Consider the following 25,740-nt stretch of genomic DNA (forward strand, 5'->3'; position numbering starts at 1 on the left):
CACAAGAACATCAACATTTTTTAGTCTACAGAAGCAGTTTGGACATTTTTTGAAGAGGATTTTTTCAGATTTTGTAACCTTTTTGCATCCTGTTGGTTGTGGACCATGCCTAAGTCTTTTCTCCAGGCTCGCTGTGAGGAGCCAATCATGACGACAGACTGGGGCGTCCCTCTGCTGCTGGCTCTTCTGGTCCTGGGTCTGGTCTACGCTTTCCTCTATCTGCCATCCACAGCCCACAAAGCACTAATGGAGCAGGCGATGGGCAGCAACAACACCACCTCTGCTCTCACCACGGACTAAGACAAAAATCTCTACTATTGCATCCATCCTGCATTTATCCTGTATTTTGGCATTTGCTGCAAAGATAAAACTGATGGAATTAATAAAAGCGACATAAATGTTCTAAAAGGAGCTGATGTGTGGCTTACTTACGCCTGGAGAAAACATGGAGTCACCTGATTGGTTGGTAGCCTTTATTAAAAGATACAGAATACATAATTGACACTGACAGTGGCACTTTTTACAGTGAGAGGCAGGAGACGCACAAATGTTTTCCTGTGAGCCACTAGTCTTATTTTCATCACATCAACTTTACAATAAACATGTTAAAAGTAATAGAATCCGACTAAACCATGCAACACCCAACAAGCCAACAATTACAGTATGTTCCAATGTGGTTTTCATATTAATGTTTAGCAAAGTGACAATATCATATTCAAATAATTACCACAGATAATTGGTTTATAAAGGGGAAAGGGGCTCCAGTTGTATTATTCCTATTATTTTCTATTAAAGTGTTTATTATAAGCTGTGTTGTATTCACATTGCATGTCTAGGAAACATTTTCAAAGGGCTCATTAAGATTTATTGAAGAAATTGTATCTGATTTCAACGAACTACATGCATGTCTTTCTACAGTATACACAGATTTCCAATGACCAAAGCTTAGAAAGAATAGATTTTTACCGCAACCCTGGAATTAATGTGATCTTTTCTTTGCATCATGACTGTCAAGGTTTCATTACCGGTTTACAAAAATGATATTGTGGGATGAAAACATAAGCCTTGATGCAAAAGAGCATACGGCAAATGATTTAAACTGCACAGAAAAGCAGAATTTTGACATCATTGACCCCAAAAAGCAGTTTATACAGTACCTAACTTGACCTTATTCTCTATCACCAGTTCTAATGAAAAAGGAAAATACTTAAACATACTGCCATAGTCCCATTTTACAGTGACCTACCTGCTGGAGTTAAGATCTGACAAAGGAGAGGTTATTTCCCCCCTATTCACTCCCAGTCTTTTTTGATATCAATGCCCCACTCCCAGGCCAAATGCACGTTCTTGTCATCATCAATGAAGCGAGACTTGATGGTGTAGTGGCCGCGTGCGATCATGCCTTTGGGAGCTTCTTCCACGCGGGAAATGAACTCGTGTTCCTCAGCCCGTGGTCCATAACTGCCCACCATGTAAGCATCTTTCTCCACTGCACGGAAATAAACAGCACAGAGAGATGTTACATATAATCACAAACTTGTATTTTAAGCTTATTTAGGTTTAATTACCTTTCACTCCTTTTCTTGAGGTTACATGAAAGTATTTCAATCCAGAAACGATCTCATGATTCACCTGCAAAAAAATAAAATAAAACAAATAAATAAGACTTAAATATTTAGTGATAAATGACAATAAATGTATCAATTTTATATTTGTCCAGCAGGTGTCCTCGCTGCACACAAACTCTTTCTTTGAGGGGCAGAATAATTTATGCATTCTTTTGCTGATTTGTATTTTTTAATTTTTTTTGTTTTTATTTATTTATTTAATTCATTGTATTTATTTAATTGTATTATTATTATTATTATTATTTTATTTTATTTTTTTTATTTTTTATTTTTAATTTATTTTTATTTTTTTATCAAATTTGGTTCTCAGTGGATAGCAGACTGAAATTATAAAACTTAAATGTGCACTATGGATGGTCTGTCATCTGCTTGTCTCCATGGTGACGTTATTATGTTGTCTGGAATGTTCCACAGTATGGCATTAAACCTGTCTATCATGCATTTGCTCAATTATAGGTATTTTATTGCAAAAAAAAATAAAGAAAAAAGGCTGTGGCGGTTTCCTCTCCACAGATCTTAACATTCTTGATAAGACAAGAACGCATCCATGGAGACCAGTAAGTGGCAAACCCTCCACCAGAAATGTTACAGAGTGCATCTTTAATTATTTACTATAGATAAATGCATAAATAAAACTGACGATGTAATTTTGGCGACATCTAGTGGTAAGAAAGGTTTGCTATTGTGAAGATTTACTCTATGAAACACAAAGGCAGTAAAAAATTCAGTGACCGGGGGAAAAAGTGTAAAATCAAGGCAAATAAAAAAGTAAAAAAGTCTAAATGTAAAACTGACAAACATCTGTGATACTTTAGTCACTTTATATACATATACATGACACGCTCGTCTCATCTTACCTTGAAGAGTATCTTTATTCTGTACTGCACTCCCTCCTTTAAGGCAAACACTGGAAGCTTGCTGAGGTCCCCTGGGAGACAATATAAAAAAAAACAAACATTACTCACTGCATTGTAAACATATGATGGAGAATTCATCCTTGTAGCTGCAAATAGAGATGACAGCACATGACTCACAGCATGAAGTCAGCCCTGTTCTCTTTGTCCTTTATTCACAAAAGCTTTAACAAATACAGAGCCAACACACCACAGAATGTAACTTTGACCTTTTGAAACAGTCAAACTCAGCTAGAGGAGAATTATTCCATTGTCCTTGTAAATCATAAACCTTACTGTGTGCGCAATGTTAATTTTAGTTTTTAAATTTGCAGTCCAAGTTGTCATTTTATTTATTTATTTATTGTAAACATATCCAGGCTTACAGAGCAATGTAAATATACATGGGAGATACAGAAGAATAAATGACTTAATAAATACTATTTTCAAAAGCTACAAAAAGAGCATATTAAAAACTTGACGTGTAATAAACTGTGTGCACAATTATTAGGCAAGTTGTAGTTCATTTTGTTTTTGTACAACTACAGTGTTCTTGGTCAATCTGAAGTGTTAACAAACCATCAAACCTGAACATTTAAGGAGTAAAAGGGAAGAGAATATCTACATGTACATCATTATTAGGCAACTATTAGTGTGCAGGATTATTATGCAGCTAAATGAAAAACAAAGATTTTCTCATCTCACTGTTTATTTTCACCTGTTAAAGTGAGAATAATAAATAAAGACCAATATAGCCACCCTTCTTTTCCAGTCGCACGCCTTCCATTCATGAAGTCAGTCAGTTTCTGTCATAAAGACTGACAAAGGGACAAAAGATTCAGACTCAGAGAAACAGCTCAACAGTTTATTTGCAGAAACATGAATGTAAATGAAAGTAGACAGAGCAGACAGTTGGGAGCGGTGTGGTAGGCAGGTTGTGGGTCGCAGGGTCAGAGGCTGAGGTGTTCGTATCGGTCGTGGAGAGCTGGGTCGGAGACGGAGGATTGGGATCACGGTGGATACACGGACGAACAAACCAGAACATGACACGAAGGACGACCCGTGGAAATACTGAGAGACGACAAGACGATCTGGCCCTGAGTGTCGGACCCTCTGTCCTTTTATCCTCACAGGTGGAGGCTTGATTTCTTTATCAGATGCAGGTGTGCGGAGGTGGTGCCAGAGTCTCCGCCCAGCTCCAGGCACAGACACGGAAGACAGGGGGATGACAGCACAGAACGCACAAAAAACCCCAAATCCTGACAGTTTCTTGATCTGGTCAGAATCAACTTTTTGTGCAGCTGCAACTACAGCCTCCCAGACACCGTTCAGAGGTGAACTGTTTAGATCCACTGTACATTTCCTGCTTAAGAACAGCCCAAAAGTTCTCAATAGAGTTTAAATCAGGTGAAGAAGGGGCCATGTCATTAGTTTTTCATCTTTAAGGCCTTTACTGTCCAGCCACACGATGGAGAACTCTGACGCAAGTGATGGAGCGTTGTCTTGCTCCACACTCTCCGTCTTTACACAAATACACATCACCTGATCTGCATTACATCCAATAAGCGTTCAAGTTTATACAGCTTGGAGTTTAAGGATAAAATGATGATATGGTCAAAATAATCACTTGTCTAATAATTGTGCACACAGTGGTTTGAATTTCTGCAGTTTTGTCGACTAATTACAGTCCAACCACAGTAAATCGAACATCAACCAAGACATTTAAAGATAGAACGACTCTGACAATATTCACATAATATCTTCTGAACATCATCATCAAAAATAATAATCTGGACATTCATTTTGTTCAGTATCGCCCATTCGTCCCTGTTGTAGCAGCAGGAGTAGCCAGCGTGGACATTTGACTCTTTTACATCCCAAAACGGTGCTTTAAACAGCGTAAATGCTCTTAGTGTTTGTATTGAATGGGCTTGTAGTGAAGGGCAGAGAAGTACATTGTAAAAACCAGCACAATCAGAGATACATTCAGGGCCTAATGACTTTAAATCTCAATTTAACAGTGCGCATCAGGCCGGAGTGCTTCCTAATGGAGGGAGGAAGAGGAGGGAGGAAGATGAAGGGCAGATATGAGAACGGAGCAGCGGTGATGTGTTCAGATACAGGCAAACTGAGGCCGAGAACAGGAAGTGAACCATAGATAACACGTGCACCTTAATAGAGCCTTGTGTCAGTGACAGCACAACCACAATTTCTGATTCAGTCGTATTTTGGTCGTCAATTTTAACTTCCTCAACATAAACAATACCGTCTTTTAAACCATGTTATATTTTACTCTTATGTTTTCTAAGTTTCGCTTTCGTTTTTGATGCTCTTGAGTCTCCCCTCCCTTTGCTCTCGAAGGCTAAGGCGGGTTTAAACAGTCGCTACATTAATAAAACATGCACGGATGTCATCTAAAACCTCTTCACGCATGTTTTTGATGAAAGAACGATGTTATAAAATGGTAGAAAGCACAAAAAAGTCTTGCATAATACCCCCTTCTTTAAACATTTCAATTTAATACAAAAAATTGGTAAAGTTTTAACTCTTTTTTTGTAATTTTATCGACTGCATGGCCCAATTTAAAGGTGCTATGTAACATTTAAGGCACATGTGTCAAACTCAAGGCCCCGGGGCGAAATGTGGACCGCCATGTCACTTTATGCGGCCCACAACAAGGTAAATTTAAATGTATGGCTGTCTTAAAATGTCACTTTATCAGCAGATACGCAGTTACAGTGATATTTTTACATCTATGCAAATTTGAGGACAACCATTTTGCTGACGTGGCCCTCGGTGAAACTGATTTAAGATTAGGATTAAGGTTCACTTTGTTGGACCCATAAGGAATTTGTCCCTCTACATTTGGGGCTGTCTCCATCAGATTATCTAGATTGACATGTTATTAAAGTGTAATTAGAATTTACTGCGTATCTTTCACTTGGTTTGGCAGTTTTTCCAGCGCACCTCCTACAACCTAAGATTCGATTCAGTGTAATAATAATAACGTAATGCAGCAGGTGTGGTTCTGGAGGCTTTCTCTTTGTCTGTGCAGTTTCCTTGTCTCAATAGGAACATGCTGATTACTTCCACCACACTGACTGATTGAGTTCCTGGGTCTTTTCTCTGGGGACGTGAGGACCAGGGCAGAAGTGCGGCCCCTGGGAACGTCTGGCACAGAAAATAGGTCAGAGTGGAGATACATTGTCTACCAGAGTCTTACAGTGCACTGGAGATTTATGAGTCTTTGAAGGAAGCGAGAATCTATAGGATCCAAAAGATTCCGATTTACAATACTCAAGTTCATTTCCACTGAGAGGGACGACTTGATTCTAATCCAGCTATTGATTACAATTAATTTAACACATGTTGCAGCTGCAGTTTACCACCTCAGAGTAGAGCACAACTGCCAAATAGTTATAGGATAAATATATTTAACTACATTTTCATTTGTCAAAAACACATCTGGAGCCATTTCTGAGTCTTATGTTATGTGATTCTATTGTTTAATTTGTGCAGTTGAGAGTCTTGAAAGGCACTGTTAAATAAAATGCATTAATATTGTAATGATCCATAGTAAAAGTTGGGAAAAAAAATCTGTCAACTGGACAAAAACGATGTAGCGGTGAAGATGTTTGGCTGCTCATTTAGTTCTGGTCAGATTTCTGCTGGACACTGCCTTATATCTGTCTGAAGGAGGAGCTAACGACACTGAAACTGTAAACCGCTTTTGTTTACAGTTTCTGTCTGTAGGCTCGGTCTATTGAGCTACATTAAGTGTGCACTGTGCCTGAGTCATAATTAGCATATTCATACATCTCTTAATGGATCCTTTCACACCTATTAACATCCTAGCTAGGTCTATTCTTCTCTTTGTTTCCGGTGTTTGCTTTGGGTCTGATGATGGATATATTGATGTCTACGGCAGGAAGGATTGTCTTTCCTAATAAAACTCTCCTCTCAATCCATTTCTTTTCTCTGGCTCAGATCTGGACTTCACTCTCTTCAAAGGAGTGGTGAGTGTCTTTGAGATGGAGATGCTCAGCAGACTGGGGTCCTGAGCTGCTCTTTTGGTACATTCTCTTATAGATGCTAATAGAAGAATTGTATGAATATGCTAATAATGACTCAGACACAGTGCACACTTAATGTAGCTCAATGGAAAGAGCCTTCAGACAGAAACTGTAAACAAAAGCTCTTTACAGTTTCAGTGTCGTTAGCTCCTCCTTCAGACAGATATAAGGCAGTGTCCAGCAGTAATCTGACCAGAGCTGAAGAAGAGACTTGGACGAGCAGCGAAACGTCTTCACTTCTGCAACGATTTGTCCAGTTGACAGATTTTACTTTTGGCTTTTACTCTGGATCAGACCTGGACGACTGAGGGACACACAGACATTGCAATGATCTGATGTTTTGTGTTTCGTTTAAGGTTGACACATGTTGTTATTGTTGTTGTTGTTGTTGTGTGATGCTTCAGTTTGTCAGTTATTGGTCAATTTTGAGACTGAAATTTCACTTAACTGTGATCTTTGCGGTATAAAATTTTACTTTCCATTGTTACACTTTATCTAAAAAGTCTTGAACTCCCAGAGACAGCATATGATTAAGATAAAGAAAAATGGTTACTGTGCACTTTACCCACGTTGTAATTGTTCTGCGAGTTGTTTCCTAATGTGGCTATTCCATTATGTTAATTATCCGTTCTTAATCCTTGTCTGACAGTATGTGAGTAAATAAATGTGCAGCAGCAGAATGCACGGTCAGCAAAGCACAGCTGCCAATACCATGAAAGTTTAACCAAGCTGAATTTAGGGCACTGGAGCACTGTGGGAGAACAACTGGGAATATGGTTTTGTTTACTGTACGGGCAGCTTTCTTTCTTTATACTTTATTTGTCAGGGACCGTGTACAAATTCATTAATCTTACAAAACAAAAGACGATTTGCACTAGATTTAGCTACTGCTGCTTTCCGTTTGCAGTCTCCGGGCAGTGAACACACATTAAAACACACATTTCAATACAATTACACTATAAAACTAACAGTTCATCATTAACATTAGCAGAAAAATACAACAAACGCCCCTAAGATCTATGCATCACTCTTACATGACACGCTTTTTATACAGTATAAAAAAGCAAGAGTAGGTAAGCAAGGTTATTTATAATTTACCATTTTTCCTTGATACTGTGAAATAACGACAATGAGCATTTGTGAGCATTTTGAACCAGCGACTCTCTGGTTAGAGGGTGTACAACAAATCAAACTAAGTCACCAGTTAAACCTCACACTTACAACTTCTTCAGCTAATAAAATATGGCATTATGCGGAGAATCCTGTTTAGATCTGCAGTGATTCCTACCACAACATTTCTCTAGTACCGTAATCTCCCACATCTGCTTTGTTGTTTAGTATAAAAAAAATACTGCATACTTTAAATTAAACCAATGTCCTCCATCTCCAAAGCGCACTCCTGAGTCCTGAGTGGAACAAGACACTGCAACACCGTCCAAACGCTGAGACATCGACCCAGATAAAAACGGCAAAACGATGACATTTAACTGTGGTTAGAAATGCTCTCCATCAGCACTTCTTTCTATCCACTTTACCATCATCACAAAGACGCACACACACACACACAAAGGAGTATTACACAAACATGAGTGCCAGCCATTACTTAGGGCACAAAGCTGCACTGCTAACAGCCTATAGTTTAAAATGAGGTCTCTAATGCGTCCTCGTGGAAAGTCCATTTCTCATCTGGTCTGGTGCCGCTTGGACTGCCTGCCTGCAACACGATCCTGCAGATTAGTCCCGTATGCTTATGTATGGATTTAGTCTGTGCATTACACCCTATTACAGAGAGTAGTATCTAGATTATATTAAAAAAAAAAAAGGAAAAAACACGAACAGCGCGGTGTGTCAGCAAGATGTAGATGTGACTGTCACCTAGCAACCGGTGACCTTCTGTTTGAGCATGAGTAATGCAACAACTTGCACTTGTCAATTGGGATTACCTCACGACTAAAACCTATATTTTAACTGGGAATAAACACCTAAAATATGCGTATAAAGAAAGCGGACACGCCCAAATAGAAGTAGACAAAAGGTGCATCACTGTCTGTAGCCACATTGACCCCCCTCCCCCCTTTACTCGCTCCTCAACATGACATTTCGCTGCACCCATGGGAGACGGTCTATACTGCCCAGTAAGCAAACATCAGCTGTCTCCTTTCTCTGCCTGTTTAAGCAGCCAGGGACACACCCAATAATGCAGCGGATGTGCTCGTACTTTTACCCCCCGTGTAATAAAAACACAAGGAAATGCTAGTTACCTGTGAGGTCCATGGTCAGTGGTGGTAAGGCCTCGTCAAACAGCAACGTCATACTGGTCACCTGCACGTTCGGAGTGTCTCCTGAGGGATAAAGAGTCAGGAATGTTTAGAAATTCAGTATATGATGACGCACGAGACCAAATTAGTCTGTGTTTTTCAAGCGCTTTTTGAACAGACATTGAAATAGATGCATTTCTACTCACTAATACTTAGATATGACCTGTAATGTGGCCTGGTGGTTTAATGCTGGACTATAGTCTCCATGGTGGCAGTCAGGTGGTGAAAAACCTGTTTTGCGATGTAATGTGCCCGCCATGAAACTGTTTTGTATTTAAACTATGTAAAATTATAGCCACCAGAGATCAAAATCCATAAAAACTGTGCCAAAAAGTTAAAGCCGACTTATTGTGCTTGTGTCTGCGATAAAGTTATAACCTATGACACCCATAATATGCACATTTTAAATCACAATGTTCCTCTAAAACGACTTAATGCAATGTCCAATGTGAGCTGACGTCAATGTAAACGGCATCACAACAAAGCGGCGTGCAGCTGTCAGCGCTTCTTAAGGACAGCTGCAGATCACACATTTCACAGATGTTTGGTTCTGGCTCAAGACGTGACAGAGAGCGCAGTGACCAGACCGATATCCCTCTGTATAAATAATGCAGAAAGATATCAATCCGGATTTGCCGTACGAAGCAAACCGTTGTATTTTATTGTCTTTATTTAAAAAGTTTATCTATGGACATTCACAGTCTATAGGCCGACAAATTCGTGCATTTATCAAAACTAGCAGAGTCCAGTATTACGTTGGACTGTACTTCTTGTCTCAAATGCATAAGAAGAAACTGCTTCTGTGGTTTCTCCTTTCAGACACTGCCTAAAACCTAATAGTACTGATGCAAAAATAACCCTCTGGCATTGTTCAGAGTACATTATTCTATTTGATCATATCATTATAGTCCATCTCTGCTGTTCTTCCCGTCTTATCTGATACTACAGAGTCGTGTTACTGTGGAGAGAGACTCGGCGCTGTCATAGAGCTGCTGAGACAAGCACCGTCCCTGCTCCTATGTGTCAATACTGTTATTAGAGCGGGTACAAGGGCGACACATTTACACGGATAAAGAGTGTACACAGACCTGAGAAGGACGAGGGCAGTCCCAGTAGAGTGTTCTTGTATCTCACCAGGCTCTCATCGTCCTGGTCCAGACGTTGGATTTCCTCTAGAGTCTTGTGCGCTGGAGCTTTGAAGGCCACTGTCTCAGCGGGAGCATCGTCTTCGTCTCCTACCAGGCCTGTGTGGGAATAAGATACTGCATTAATAAGATGGTGCTAATGTTGTAGTGCTGTGGTGTAATACTGTTCTGTCGGGTTAATAAACAACTCCACCATGAGACTTGGAGAGTTACATTCCTGCTCTGGTTTACACAAACTATGTACAATAACATGTTTTGTGAATTTGCATGAGGCGGACTAAGTGTTATCTGTTGCTCAGTGGGTAAATGTAACAGACCTGCTTATATTTCTTAATATTTGTATGTAGCCTGTGTACCATTAAAAAAATTACTATATTTCAGTTTTCTGCAGCTAAAACCTGGAACATTCTTCTTGAAGATGTGAGACAGACCTCGACTTTGACAAAGTTTAAATCCAGGCTCAAACTGTTGTGTTTATCTGTGAATGTGACTGAAAGGGTTTTATTCTGCTCTCTTCTGTTTTAATCTTAATTTTATGATGATTATTTGTGATTATTTATGTTTTGATTTGTTGTACTGTGATTTCAGTGTCTTTTTTATTCTGTAAAGCACTTTGAATAACCTTGAGTATGAATTGTGTTGTACAAATAAACTTTTACTACAATCACAACTCAACACAGTTCACTCGCAGAGCTGCAGAGGCTGCACTAGCGCTGAGTCATGATTGGCTGCAGGTGATGGAGATTTAGATCCTCATTACCTCAGATTCACAGGACTTTTGGTTTAAAACAACTGGATTTAAACGTGAGTCTAGAAAGAAGAGCAGGAATCAAATGCAGTAAAAATGTCCATTTGATGATAAAATATGAGTGAATAAATGAGAGAATATCAGAAGACACAAACAGGCCTGTCACTTTAACAACTCAAAAGCTTTACATGTGCAAACTTAAAACTAAAATTCATTATGTTTCCACTTCAATATGAAGAAAACATTGCAGTATAATAAATACACAAGTAAACAATCACATGCAAATCATAAATCAAACAGATTTTCTATCATCACAGAACCTTTCCTCGTCCATGTTGAGATTTAATGCTCTGTCACTTCACAAACTGCAGCTTTCAAACCCAATCACTGGACTATGGCCTGACAGGTCAGACCCTCCTCATTTGCCACATGAATTCTTCTCTAAAATATCCTTTTTTAATAATTGTTAATCATTTTTGCATTAAATTAAACCTAAGATACTCTGTTCTCTTTTATTTCACATTCTACACAACATATTTAACTGTATGTTATTCAAAACGTGACTTTTTCAGTTTAATGGTCAAAAAGAACAGGTTGGTGTGAGTCAGTCTGGATATGGTCAGGTCAATACTGTGGGAGATTATTTCATCTGGGAATGTGGTTAAATATTGGATTGAACAGATATTTGATAGTGTGAGACTGAATAAAAGTCCAGCTTCAGTGCAGTCGAGTTACTGAGCGATAGACTCCCTTCTGCATATTCAGTGAATGTGTTGAGGGACTAGTGTTTTATAATCAAGAGCTGAATTAGAAAACAGTACATGTATATTCTTAACATTTTGACATCCTGTAAAAATATAATATCAAAATATCAACAATAAACTGTAGTGCTCACAAGTACATGAAAAAATAACTAAAATAAGAGGGAATGCAACTTTGATCAAAATGATAGTTTTGTTAGTTAAATAAATATTCTAGAAATTTGAGGAATTTGAGGCTGGGCTCAAAGTTCAGATACTAGCAGTACTACCTTTAAAACGTGTTAAAAGCTTTGTTAAAAATAATAACTGTGTTTAAAGAAATCCAAAGTCTCTCTCTAAAGCTCTAAAAGACTGACAATAAATTGGATTCATTCCACAGCCCAATTCATTGTCATCAAAAATTATTTCATCACTGTCAAAAAACTTAACAGTTCACTTTTATCATGGATCCACAACAGCCAGAATTCAAAGCAGCAGATTAAAACATCCCATAGAAACACCAGCCTCTCCATGCAAAGCCTTGATTGATCACAACATACAGCAGACTCCAATTATCTGGAGTGCTGGACACAGACTCACAGCGGCTGATGTGCTGTGGAACCATCATGGACCATGTGAGTGTTTTATATTGTTCATAATGACGGCGCTGGAGCAGTGTGTCGTCTGTGGAGGTAATTGGCCGACACGGGTCATTCTCCGCTCTAATCGCACACACGCGAGGCCGGTTATAGAGACAGGAGGGTCATAGATGCTGAAAAACTCAATCGGTGAAAACAGGGCAGCTCAGGCTAATCAGAGCCAAACACTGGGGCCTTTCACTGTTACCATGGCGACCACCTGAGCTTACTTTTGCCATGACTTTTTTTAGGGAACACTTTTGGTTTGCGTTGCAGTCAAACAAATAAATGTCCATCCAGCATCAAAACAAAACGTGTTAAATTATAGACACGGCTGTGGACACATTTGACATTATTATTGGATATTATTATGAAGCCACAGTACGAGTATTGATATTTTTTTGTTGTGGTTGGGGTTAGGATCAGTGCCCTTCTCTCACGATGGTTACAAATATGAAGAGATGTATTTCAATTTGATTTAATTTCATAAAAAACAACCACTGCAACATATGTTTTCCGCACAATATCCAGGAGTCTGTTACTTTACTGACCCCTTGTGGCCTGATTATGTATTTCGGTAAATACTTCATACACCTACTGCTAAAAAAGCCTTTGCACCGCTGTGTTTCGGGCCATGAATGACCCAGGTCAGTGTAAGTGAATGACTGCATTTATTTCCATATCAAACCTGATGCTAACAGTGTTTGTGCTCGTGCCTTGAGCTCCTCTTTCTCTCTGATGTTCGCTCTGCCGACCTGTCACACCATGAGCGCATTCATTAGCATGTTTTTAAAAGCCTTTATTCCTCTGTCGTGGAGATAAAGTACATGACCTACATTTCCACGAGTACAATATAGTGAGGTGTGGATAGTGTAGCCAAAGAATGTACCACGAATTATTACTTCAAATCAATAGTACTCAAGCAGAAGTACATAAGACCAGCTTTCCACATTGAAAATACTGTATATAATATTTTGATTTGAATTGTTTAATCACTCTGACCACGGAGGACAGTTGCCATAATTTCAAACCCATGAATAGGTCCAAGAATATTAAGAAAGTATTTGGGAAAACTATGACTTATCTTCAGTATTTGAAGAAGAACAACAAAATACACACATGGACAAAATTGTTGGTCCCTTCGGTTATTGAAAGAAAAACTCACACAGAAATAACTTGAATCTGACAAAAGCAATAATAAATAAAAATTCTATGAAATTTAACCAGTGAAAGTCAGACATTGCTTTTCAACCAGGCTTCAACAGAATTATAAAAAAAAAAATAAACTCATGAAACAGGCCTGGACAAAAACAATGGTGCCCTTAACTTAATATTTTGTTGCACAACCTTTTGAGTCAATCACTACAGTTAAACGATTCCTGTAACTGTCAATGCGACTTCTGAAACTCTCAGCAGGTATTTTGGACACATTTTTTCTAGATTCAGAGCTGTCCAAGAAACAAATGTTCAGATTAGTTAATATCGTCAACATAAGACTTTGTCACTTGTCACTTGTGGACAGAGTAAGTAAACTTTTACTCACACTTCACATCAGCACTGGTGTATTTACACATTACTACACCAGTGCACACAGACACTGGAAGAAAGAAGAGATAAGTGCAGGCAGGATTTGAACCACCAACCTTCAGATCAGTGGACAAACCCTCGACCAACTGAACTATTTGTCTTGTTGCTGAGTTTGGTCAGGACCTGAGCTGGAGGATTTGATCTGTGGTGCGTGTTTTGGGACTGATGGAGAAACTGGAGCGCCTGGAGAAACCCAGAGAGGAGGAGAACATGCAAACTCAGCACAGAAAGACCCAGCAAACCCGGGACCTTCTTGTTGTGAAGCATGTATGGTGTCAGAAGTACAATTTCTTTAAAAGGTTACTACTAAATGTACTTGAGTAAATGTAACTGAGGGTACAGACAAGCGAATTCCCACTGAAGATTTAACCTTTTATTTTTGCCATAACTTATGCTCCAAATGTAGACGAATGGCCTGAGGTTCTCAATATTGACACAATTAAATAACGTTGAACAATGCTAAAGTCCCCATCTGTAAAATCATCTGGTACATTTGCCTTGATGCCCCATAAATCTGCCCCATTACCCTCCGGCTTCTGCGATCATCATTAGTTATTACTTATTCAGTCCAAATGGGTTTTACGGCATATTTGTGATTCATGGGTGGCTTCTTGGAGCTATGACAAAAAGACTGGGGCAAGAGCGCGGTTTTCCTCTGGCATCGCTAACACATTTAGCTAAAATCAACATGGCAGTCTGGTTGGCATTAGGAGCGGGCCCGGGGGACACTGCACGGCTGGAGAACAAGGAAAACAATGTTAGATATTCAGTGTAATGGCATTTTAATCTGAGCGCGTCTTGTGCTTAGTGGGACACGGATTGTAAGAATGGTTGGTAGTTTTTTTGTACAGGCAAGAACTCTAAAAAATATTATAATCGAGGCTGCGTGACGATTAGGAAGAAGCTTTTTTTCTGTTTCAACTTGCAATTGTTTAATCCCTATGTCCACAGTATAAAAAGAGGGGGGAAAAATACTAAATTACCTCGCTCAAAGGCTGTGTATAAACCTTTTTTGTCAATAATCACGTAGAATATTTCCTTATATGTAAACTTAAAGCTACCATCTGTTATTAGATTTAGCGACCGACCCCTGTTGTTTTCTCAAATATCACCACTAGATACTATTTACGTTTAATAGTGTGGCAGCTTTAGCCCGACTGAAGAAAACCCGAGTTCACAGGTGAGACTTAACCAAGCTCCGGGCTCTAAACATGGCTGCCCATTCACGTGAACAACCCAAGTTCAATAGACGCTGATCCCGTCGGTGCAGAGGAGCCAAAGCGCCCACCTCCTCATCTCATATTGACTCTATTTTGCATGTGTGCGTGTAATAGAATCATGCTTATATTTTATCATGTGTACACTTGAAGCCTTGCGCAGCTGAACTGAAAAACAGCAAACGGCGGTGCAGGTAGAAAGTTCAACGTTGTGCAAACTGAACTGAAAGATAAGAAAAGTAATGATGAGCATGTTGAAAAAATGCTGAGTTGAGTCAATGTGTCTAAATAAAAGGCTGTTGTGAGAAAGGGGAGTCGGAGAAGGCATTGCAGAAGAAAAGTCTAACACTTGTCTTGAGTCTTTTTGGTAAAACAGCGCGTCAAGGACAGAGTTTTCTTAACGGTGCACTTACAATATTACGTAGTGTCTCTTGCTCCTCTCTCTGTGTCCGCTCTGTCGGTCATTTCAGTCACTGTGGGTCTGATCTGAGGATTGGAGTGTTTCCTCTCATGTGATAACGCTTAAATTAAATCCTTGACTGTGCACAAAACAGAGATCAGAAACAAAACTTACCTAATACCCTATAGGCCTAAACCAACGCTGTTCACTAAAGTGCAAGCCAACAGTTTATGTGAGGCGTTAAGAGCGAGGACGCCACAGAAAAGGACGAATAATGCAGTGATATACTCTGAAACTACGTAGGCCATGTCAGCCACTTCGGAAGGGAAACGCACGAGAAACTTGCAGAATAAAGAGAAATATATGTGTGTGTGTGTGCAAAGTTTCACATCTGACATCTACTGGTGAAAAAAGAACCTGATAAACTTACAGATAGTAGCTTTAAGTGACGTTTGTTCAATAGACGAGATAAAACGAGCAAGAATTTAGTAGGGAAATTCACAAATGTTGAACCTGATGCTTTATACAACAACTCATAAAGCCGTTGAACTTGCTTAGACACAATAAAAATCTGTAAACTGACTCTTGTTTTTCCTACTAACCATCTCCTTTTAATATTATCGCCTTGTAGAATGTTGTTATGTCATCAGGCAACAGAGCACAGGAAGATGAAACACGTGAATATTTCTATTTCCGTGTTATAAAAATATTCCTCAGCCTCCCTTAGCCCAGCTGGACTGCATCCTCTCATCCTCCTAACCCAGATAACTGCTTACTGTGAAGAAAAGCACAGGCGCCACGTGCAGCAGAGCGTGGATCTGCAGTTTTATGGTCCTTTGTGGCTCGCTGTCACTGTTCCTCCTAATACTATAATGAGACCGTTGGGACGCTCAGACACACAGGCTACATGCCAAAGGACCACTGCAGCAGATTAAAGGGGATCCTTCACAGCTCCATAAAAAAACAATACAAGCTGTGAGAACGAAGGCAAAAGCTACGGACGCACAACAATGACAATAAAGATCGACAGTCCAACACCAGAGCACTGACATAACATCCTATAATGTGACTATTGTGTTTATTATGTACGATTCATGATGTATTTGGATCAGTTTTTCAATTCAACGCAGTTTTCCACCAGTTGATCAAACACAAACCTGTAAAAAAAAAAAAAAAACGCTAGAATAACCTCATATTTCATCTCTATCACTGACCTTTTTCACATTTCTGCAGCCGTACATCTACAGTACCCATAATGCACTCTGCTTCCACTCACCTGTGTTTACTAAATCATAAAAAGGAATAAAACAGGAATATTATGCAGACTTGTTTCACTGCTGGTAAGTGGTATTTCAATTCATTTATTAATTTATAACTTACCTAACTATACTGGTACTGACTTAATTTATTCTTAGATTCACAGAAAATGGTAGAATTAGACACTCGATGTACAAATCCAATGTAAACTAAACAACTAACTATATTGCTACCCACCTTCACTGAATTACAAAACTTTCCGTGACCAGAATCAGAAACAATATACACAACTGAAATAATACAATGTGTCATGATAAAGTCAGATATTTGCAGCATAAATCTGATCACAAACAGATGCATCAGTATTGAAATGATGTATTGCCAAAAGAAATAGTGACCTGATGTCTCCACAAACAGAAGCACAACCTCCTTCTTTGCACATGCGACACCATCATACTGTTAAATCTGACAGTGTGTAACAGAACTCTCACTAATGTCCACAATATCACAGCAGCACATTTATGTTTCTTTTACTGCTCCCTCAGATATGATGAAAACACAATATTTTGTGAATTATTTAATATTTCCTTTTATTTGAGTAATACCTTGAACTAGTGATGGTGCTCTTAAAAAAAATGTTTGCAGGGTGACCAGGCGTCTCTGTTTAACCCGGGGCAGGACTAGTTTTGTGCCCTGGGTCCCATTTCCCAGCAGTTTTATCCAAAACCATTAATTTGTCCCACTTTTATACAGGAAATGTTCCATGTGTCCCTATTTTTGACTAATTTGACACCTGCCAACAGTAAAGAGGGGAATATATCGTCATTTGTTAACCTAAAATGCAAAAAATCTTGCTTGAAGATGATCATAAGGCAAAAAAAAAAAAATAAATGCACTCAATACCGTTTGTTTTATCATGAACATGGAATTATCAGGAGCTAAAACGCACAGATCCAAAAGGAAAACTCTTTCATTATGGAGTAAAACCTTATTAGAACTGGATCATCTCAAATAAGCAAAGTTCAATAACTTACAATAAGTGGAAGAGATTTTTTTATAATGTAAATATACAGTAAACTATAAGGTAAACTGGTAAATATGAATGTGGAGCCCAGGGATGAGCCATGAGCTCAGTTTTGTTTTAGTTTTATTTTCTTTTATCTTATTTTATTTTATTTTAATGTATTTATTTATTTGTTTGTTTATTTTAATGTTATTTTACTATTTTATTTTATTTACCATTTTTCTGGGGGGAAGGGGGAATCTTATTTTTGTTGTCTTGATTTTGTGATTATACAATTAATAAAAACTGCAAAAAAACAGGTCCTTAAGGTTCGACGCAGCGAAACGTCTTCACTCAACAACAATTTGTCCAGTGACAGATTTAAACTTCATCTTTTGCTAAACTGACTGAGTAAATCAAGAATGGACAAAATTCCAGGCTCTTTTCACAGTTTCATTTACACCAACCATCTCAAACTGAATGTGTCCCAGTTTTGAGGGTTTTTTTAAAATCTGGTCACCCTGTTTTTGTTTTTTTTTTTTTGAGAGAGACACAACAAACAAAATCTATCTAAGAAATAATGATTACATAATTTGTAATATCCCTCATATCAGACAGTCTTCCCTCGCGTGAATATTATGCAACTATAATAACGTACGCTCAAATTAGTGGCGACAATTAAAAAGCCATTGTTCGCAGAAGCTGGAGGTTCATCCCCAGCTGTTCTGACGGTAACAGACACAGACAGACGCTCGTCTAATTGACTGACTTGATACGTCCTGTCTGTGTCGACTCACCCGCTCAACCTCATTTATCACTCCAGCCCAAAGAAGAGGAGAGGAAGAAGAAACAAAGATGGACGACGAGAGGGGGGCAAATCCAGTATGGTTTCCTAAAGACCCTCATCTGACAAGTTGACAGGAGTGGACGGACGTGAGCGGAGACAGTGGGACCTGACGGCTGAAATAATGACACAATCATGTTTATGGCGACTGAGGTTCAGTTTAGTTTTACAGAAATGTGAACTGCAATACTGACAACTGTAATATCCAGTCTATTTAATTATTCAAAAAATATTAGTTTAAATTCCAGTTTAGGGATCGCTACTGTTATTAAATTTACAAATAATTTAATAATTTTGGAAAGTTATGTTTGCGTTATTTAAGTGTTATTATGCAGCCAAATTAAAAGTGTATTTGTTTTTTTGAATGTTCTTTAGCTGAATTAAATGTACACTTACAAAAGACTGAAAAGGGTTTGAAACTGTAAAACTGGATTCAGAACCAGAATCCAATTTGAATTTCACCAGTTTTGATTTTATAAACTTTCGTTACATTGTGGAAACATAATTTAGAAAATGCAGAAATCTTTAAAAAAAAACTACAGTCACTTAATGAAGGTGAAGGAGTTTGATTGACAGATTGGGCCTCACCCACTGGAGCTGCTCTGCTGACACACTCTGCTGTAAATCCCTTTGTTCCACACATCCTCCCTCCTGCTCTCACTCCCTCCTGCTCTCACTCCCTCCTCTGCTGTCTCTCTTCCTATGCTCCCTCCTCCCCTGTTCTCTCTCCTCCTCTGCTTTCTCTCTTCTCCTCTGCATGGTCTTTTCTCCCCTGCTGTCTGCCCTTCTCTGCTCTGCCTCTCCTCCCCTGTTCTCTCTATCTCCTCCTCTGCTGTCTCTCCTCCTCTGCTCTGTTTCTCCTCTTCTGTTCTCTCCTCCCTGATGTGTGTCTCCTCCTGTGCTCTCTCTCCTCCTCTGCTCTGTCTCCCCTCCTCTCTTCTCTCTCCGCCTCTCTCTCCTCCCCTTCTCTGTCTGTCCTCCCCTCCTCTCTCTCTGTCCTCTGCTCTGACTCTCCTCCTGTCTGCTCCCTTGCTCTCTCTCTCCTTCCCTCCTCTCCTCTCCCCTCTCCTCTTTCCTCCTCTGCTCTGTCTGTCCTCCCCTCCTCTCTCTCTGTCCTCTGCTCTGACTCTCCTCCTGTCTGCTCCCTTGCTCTCTCTCTCCTTCCCTCCTCTCCTCTCCCCTCTTTCCTCCTCTGCTCTGTCTGTCCTCCCCTCCTCTCTCCTCCTCTGCTCTCTCTCTCCTCCTCTCTGCTCCCTTGCTCTCTCCCCTTTCCTCCTCTCCTCTCCCCCCCCTTCTTCTCTCCTCCTCTTCTCTCTCCTCCCCTCTGCTCTCTCTCTCTCTCCTCCTCTGCTCTGACTCTCCTTTTCCTCCCCTCCTCTTTCCTCCTCTGCTCTCTCTCTCCTTCTCCTCCCCTCTCCTCCTCTTTCTCCTCTCCCCTCTCTCTCCTCCTCTCTCTCCTCCTCTGCTCTGTCTCTCCTCCCCTCTCTCCCCTCTCTCTCCTCCCTCTTCCTCCTCGTGTTATTAATCTTGCGTTGACTCTTCTTATGCTGCGTCTCTTCTCTCCTCTCTCTCCTCCTCTGCTCTGTCTCTCCTCCCCTCTCTCTCCTTCCTCTCCTTCCTCTTCCTCCTCCTCGTGTTATTAATCTTGTGTTGACTCTTCTTATGCTGCGTCTCTTCTCTCCTCTCTCTCCTCCTCTGCTCTGTCTCTCCTCCCCTCCTCTCCCCTCTCTCTCCTCCTCTGCTCTGTCTCTCCTCCTCCTCTTTCTCCTCTCCCCTCTCTCCTCCTCTGCTCTGTCTCCCCTCCCCTCTCCTCTCTCTCCTCCTCTGCTCTGTCTCTCCTCCCCTCTCTCTCCTCCTCTCCTCCCTCCTCGTGTTATTAATCTTGTGTTGACTCTTCTTATGCTGCGTCTCTTCTCTCCTCTCTCTCCACCTCTGCTCTGTCTCTCCTCCCCTCCCCTCTCTCTCCTCCTCCTCTTTCTCTCCTCCCCTCTCTCTCCTCCTCTGCTCTGTCTCTCCTCCCCTCTCTCTCCTCTCCTCCCTCCTCCTCCTCCTCGTGTTATTAATCTTGCGTTGACTCTTCTTATGCTGCGTCTCTTCTATCATCTCTATAATGTGACATAACCGCGGCACCGAAAGGATTTATTCTGATCAGGAGATAGTGAAATGTGTTTCTGAATAAAATTATGCAACGTGGAATAAAATGGAGTCAAGACAAATTCAGTGAGTCGTGAGTCACAGTTTGAACCTCAAAATAACAAAAGTATAAAACATGTTAGAACATTTAAGAATAATCTACAATAAATCACAAAAACTCCAGGTCTGTCTCAATTCTCTGTGATTTTAAATGAATTAAAGTTTCTTTTCATGTGATTTCATGTTGTGTATTGCAGCACTGACTCTGAAGACAAATAATGACAAAAAACAGAATCAAATAGAGGAGTAGTACAAATCAAAACAGATACTACGTTTAGTGTCGCAGTACTGATACTACATATACTACTCTATAAATACTATGTTATGGCAGAACGATTATTTTGTTGTTTATTTAGATTAAAGAACATAATGCAGATTAGATAGTAGGTAATCACTATTTTGGTAATAAAGGAGCACTACGTAACTTTTCTAGTGGAGCGTCTACCACCTGCTTGTTTCCATGGAGACAAGCAGGTGAGGCCACGAGGGGAAACATAAGAGTCAGATCTGTGGATCGTCGACTCCGCTCACTCTCAGACTCCACGTTTGAGCAATAAAACAGTCGCAGTTAAACACATGCAAGAAATGTAACGCCATATTGTGTAACATTTCAGGCAAATACATCTCCATGGAGACAAGCAGGTGAAGCCATGGGGGAGTTAATAGTAACAGTCAGATCTGTGGATAGGCGACTCCAAACACCGTAAGACTCCACGTTTTTAAGGTACATTCGAGCAATAAAACACCCGCAGTTAAAGACATGCGTGAAACGTAATGCCGTACTGTGGAACATTTCAGACAAATACATCTCCATGGAGACAGGTGAGGCCACAAGGGGAAGCTAAGAGTCAGATCTGTGCATAGGCGACTCCAATCACTGTCAGACTTAGATGTTTTTAAGGTTTGTTTGAGCAATAAAACACATGCAAGAAACGTAATGCCGAACAAATCTCTATGGAGACAAGCAGCCAAAAAAGTTACATGGTGGACCTTTAAAACAAGAATATTGGATAGAGAGCTTGTACAGGCAGCGTTTTACTTTTAACGAAGAAATACGGTTGTAATACTTGTGTAAAAGGTGTGATATATTGTGGAATATGCGTCATGTCAGTTAGCACATGTATGTATCAGCGTGTATCTTTATCATATTGTGAGTCATGTATCGTGTATCGCCAACGCTGCCATGAGTGTAAAGAAACTATCAAATCTAATTATGATTGTTTCTTATTTTCTGGGACACAGTTTCCTTCATCTCCTGTTGAGTAAAGAGTCCAGTGAATGCACCAGTCCCTCTGCAGCACAAACATGATCAGGCATTTCTTCCCTGATGTTCAAACAGATTTCAGTGTTGCAGATGTTGAGTGCGACAGCCTCACGTTTGTCACGCTCTCTCTCTCTCCACACACACACACATACACACATACACACACACCTGGGCGAGGGAAACCCCAGGACCCCTCCACCATCTGGCCCTGTTCAGCCTTTCAACTACTGCAGTCACACGAGCATCAGCGTCTATTCCAGCAGGTGACATCATGTGAGCGTTATTCAAGCTGTGTCATCTTTCACCCTCCTCTCTGTGTAATACCTATTTCAGACAATTACACAGTATCTTTAAATATTCATGAGCGGAGGTGTAATTACCCAAACACACTCCGGTCTACACCCACATACAGATACAGCGTGTGATCGATACCTATTGATCTGCCACCTTTGGGTTGTGTTGGCACAGGTTCACGTTGGGCATAAAAATGTCCACACAGCCTCTCAAATGGAGACTTATGGCACAGGTCTGGAATCACAATTTGCTGTAGTCTGCAAGAGGAATTAGCTCAGGAGTAATTAAGACAGGTTAAAATGAAAACACAGCTGTTATAAATAAGGTGGAGTGAGGAAATGTCAGCACAAAACTGCACAAATGTGAAAAATAAAATGTAAAACGTGCACAAATTGCATCTAGCTGTGTTGTTTGTCGCTAAATTTTAACTATAAAAGCCACAAATTAAAAAAAAACTCTTAATGCGTGATGATAACAGCAGTTGGCACGTTTTAAAACAATCTCACGCGCAAACTTTGCACATGAACTGATCACGCACAGGCGCAAAGTCACGCCTTTTTAACTTGCATCTCAAACTTGGCGAGTCCCTGCAGCTCCCGCGCCTCTCCTCACCTCTGTAGCACATGGCGATCCACAGCAACTCCAGCACCTGCCCCCCGACCTCACACGCGTCCACTCCCAGCATGGCGCTCCTGCTGCTGTGTGCACGACCTCCGGAACCGAACGCGGACCTCCTCCTCCACAGGTAGAGCCCCAAAAAAAAGTAGACCGGCGGCGGCGAGCATCCACGAGGAGAAGTGTGGAGAGGGAGAGAGAGAGAGAGAGAGGTGTGGACTGTGCGCGCGTGTGGAGAGGGAGATGGAGACAGCGCAGAGGAGGAGGACCGTGGGCGTGGGTGCGTGCCAAGACAAAAAAAAAAAAAAACCCAACAAAAAATAAAAATAAAAAGGATCACAAAAGCAGCACGCGCGTTCCGGCTTTTAAAACTTCTTCTCGTGTGTTTTTCAAGTGTTGTGCGTCTCAAACAGCGGGAGGAGCCGGAGCTGGGATGATGCAGAAGCAGAGAGCCGGCTGTGCGTCTGACTCCGCCGGGTATCGACTCGCAGACGGACTGTGCGCTCCCCTCCACCCCCCCAGCCTCCACTGTCATCAGCCCGGAGACTGCAATGAGCTCATCCTTTACCCACCCCATCCCTTTATTTCTTTCTTTCTCTCCTCCGCCTCTCATCCACCCCCTGATGCCCCAGCAGCACCAGCCCCTCACATCTGACTCCAGCCCTATGTCCAGTGTCTTCCACTTATCCATCTTTCTCTCACTCCCCCTCCATCCATCCCCCCCCACACACACACTCTTCATTTTTTCCCTTTTTCTGCTTTTAGTGACCACACCCTGGCAGCAGTGTATGCACATTTTACACACACATTTTCAAGTTAAACAAAGGACAGAAGGTTTTATGGGATATAACATCAATATATGAACAGGATTAGACTCTAAAAAAGATGGAATATCATGAGGAAACTGAAAATGTTAAGCAAATTATGGTTAATTTTAATGAAACAGGTCATTTACATAAAGCATAATGTATTTCCTCAGTTTTGTTGCGAGTCAAGCTGACACAGTTTGGGATATATGCTAAATAAAATGACTTTATTATTGTTTATAGCGCTCATTTTGAAGGTTACATTTCGGATGCAGGGTCAGCCACATTTGTTTACAGAACTGGGGATGTTTTTGTTGCTAAAAATACCTTGAAAAACATGCATTCCTTCTTAGAGCGGGGGTCGCCTTTCCACAAATCTGACCTATAACTTCGCCTCAGCTGGCTTGACCTGCTTGTTTTCTATTTAAAAATTAAATACTATGCTTTGGTACATCCCAGACAACAAAATCACATCGCCATGGAGCTCAGAAAAGTGAAATACTCCCATCTTTACGCAATCAGATCAATTTTTGGTGAAGAAATGTCTTTATTTGAACCATCATAATTCTCGCCTTTCCTATAAAACTCCCATCTTTTCACCCAGTCAAGTATTTTGGAAATAAAATATACTTTTGACCATAAAACGTAAGTACAGTTCACAAGGCCCCTAGTATGAAGTGATAAAACTTGTGACACGTGAGCATAAATTCCAGGCACAGTTAGACTAAATGAATATGGCCGTCGTGCCCCGGCTGTCACCCCCGTCCCTGCCAGTGCTGGAGCTTTTCCCCGTCTCTCCTAAAGCAAGCACAACCGTAAAACAATTAGATTTTTATTGCCTCGTGGAATTATAAATCAGCTGCGACGGTCCCCTGTGCGGTGAATGACATGTATAAAACGTGTGCTTCAACATGGAGGCTCTGGACAGAGTTATAAGCCTGTCTGAGGAAAGTGCTCCCCAGGGGCCGCACGCAGACGACTGACACACTTTTAGGTTTAGAGGGAAATACTCACAAGGAACCTGCTGCAAAAGCCTCAAAGCTATTTTCACAGGTAGGAAAAAACAAAAAATATATATATTTTTAAGATTTAAATACCGTAAATTTCAGACTATGAATATAAGCCGCACCAGCTAAATTTGAAAAGAAAATCTGTTTTGTACATATATAAGCCACACCTGAATATAAGCCGCAGGTTTTTATATTGTAACGTGAGATATTTACACAGAAAGACGATACACGGACACGTTTTTTTTAAACTGTGCCTGAAAATTGGCACCGACACGACATCAACACGGGATGAACACACCTGCAGGTTTAGAAAATAAAGCTGCACCAACACGGGCCGTCTGCTTTTATTTCCTCTGAAAGATTTTGTCGCTTTTTTACATTGACCAAGTTGGATTCATTGATGCCGAGCTCACGTGCAGTGGCTCTATTCCCTTCTTTGTTGGTCAAACTTACGTGCAGTGGCTCTATTTCCTTCTTTATCTTAAAAACTGCATCATATCCATTTCTTCGTGTGTTTTCCATGATGCGTAAAATGACCGTTCAAAATCAAAACGTGAATTCTTCAGAGCATAATCTTTCCCCACGTCCGTCTCACTTTTACATTTATAAATAAGCTGCACTGTTGTATAGGCCGCAGGGTTCAAAGCGTGGGGGAAAATAGTTGCGGCTTATGGTCAGAAATTTATGGTAGGTTTAAAAGTGCACTGTACAACTTTTCTGGTGGAAGCCTGTGGAAAATATGATGCAGTCAGAAATTTTAAAAACTATAGAACACGACAATTTACAGTTTCTTAGAGGCTCGACAGAAGAGCGGGGGATGCCACACTCTGCTTCACCTGATCTTTAAACTCCTCGAGGGGAAAGGCTGCCATGCTCTGCTTTTATTTATTGACTTTTCCTCAGCTTTTAACCCGATTCTGCCCGACATTTTGACTCAGAGACTCATTTTAACCTAAGTAAGAACCTTGCTGGATGGGTTTTAGACTTTTTAACAGACAGGACACAGAGTAAGAGTCAGTGGAGCGTTCAAATAAAATGTGCAGTTCCGCTGGATCATCACAAGGGTG

The 25,740-nt window shown here is 40.5% G+C and overlaps 1 protein-coding gene across 1 annotated transcript; it reads right to left on the reverse strand.

Annotated features, from left to right (window-relative positions):
- Positions 1-459: 459 nt before the first annotated feature.
- On the reverse strand, positions 460-22,991 carry LOC117374792 (rho GDP-dissociation inhibitor 1-like). The gene is made up of 6 exons (XM_033970970.2): positions 22,855-22,991; positions 10,001-10,156; positions 8,856-8,936; positions 2,486-2,556; positions 1,569-1,632; positions 460-1,489 (listed from the first exon to the last, which is right to left on the reverse strand). The coding sequence occupies exons 1-6, from the start codon at positions 22,925-22,927 to the stop codon at positions 1,293-1,295; spliced, it is 642 nt and encodes a 213-aa protein (XP_033826861.1). The 5' UTR covers positions 22,928-22,991; the 3' UTR covers positions 460-1,292.
- Between the last annotated feature and the right edge of the window lie 2,749 nt (positions 22,992-25,740).

The sequence above is a fragment of the Periophthalmus magnuspinnatus genome, chromosome 8 (assembly GCF_009829125.3).
Source record: "Periophthalmus magnuspinnatus isolate fPerMag1 chromosome 8, fPerMag1.2.pri, whole genome shotgun sequence".
In the NCBI taxonomy this organism is placed as follows: Eukaryota; Metazoa; Chordata; class Actinopteri; order Gobiiformes; family Gobiidae; genus Periophthalmus; species Periophthalmus magnuspinnatus.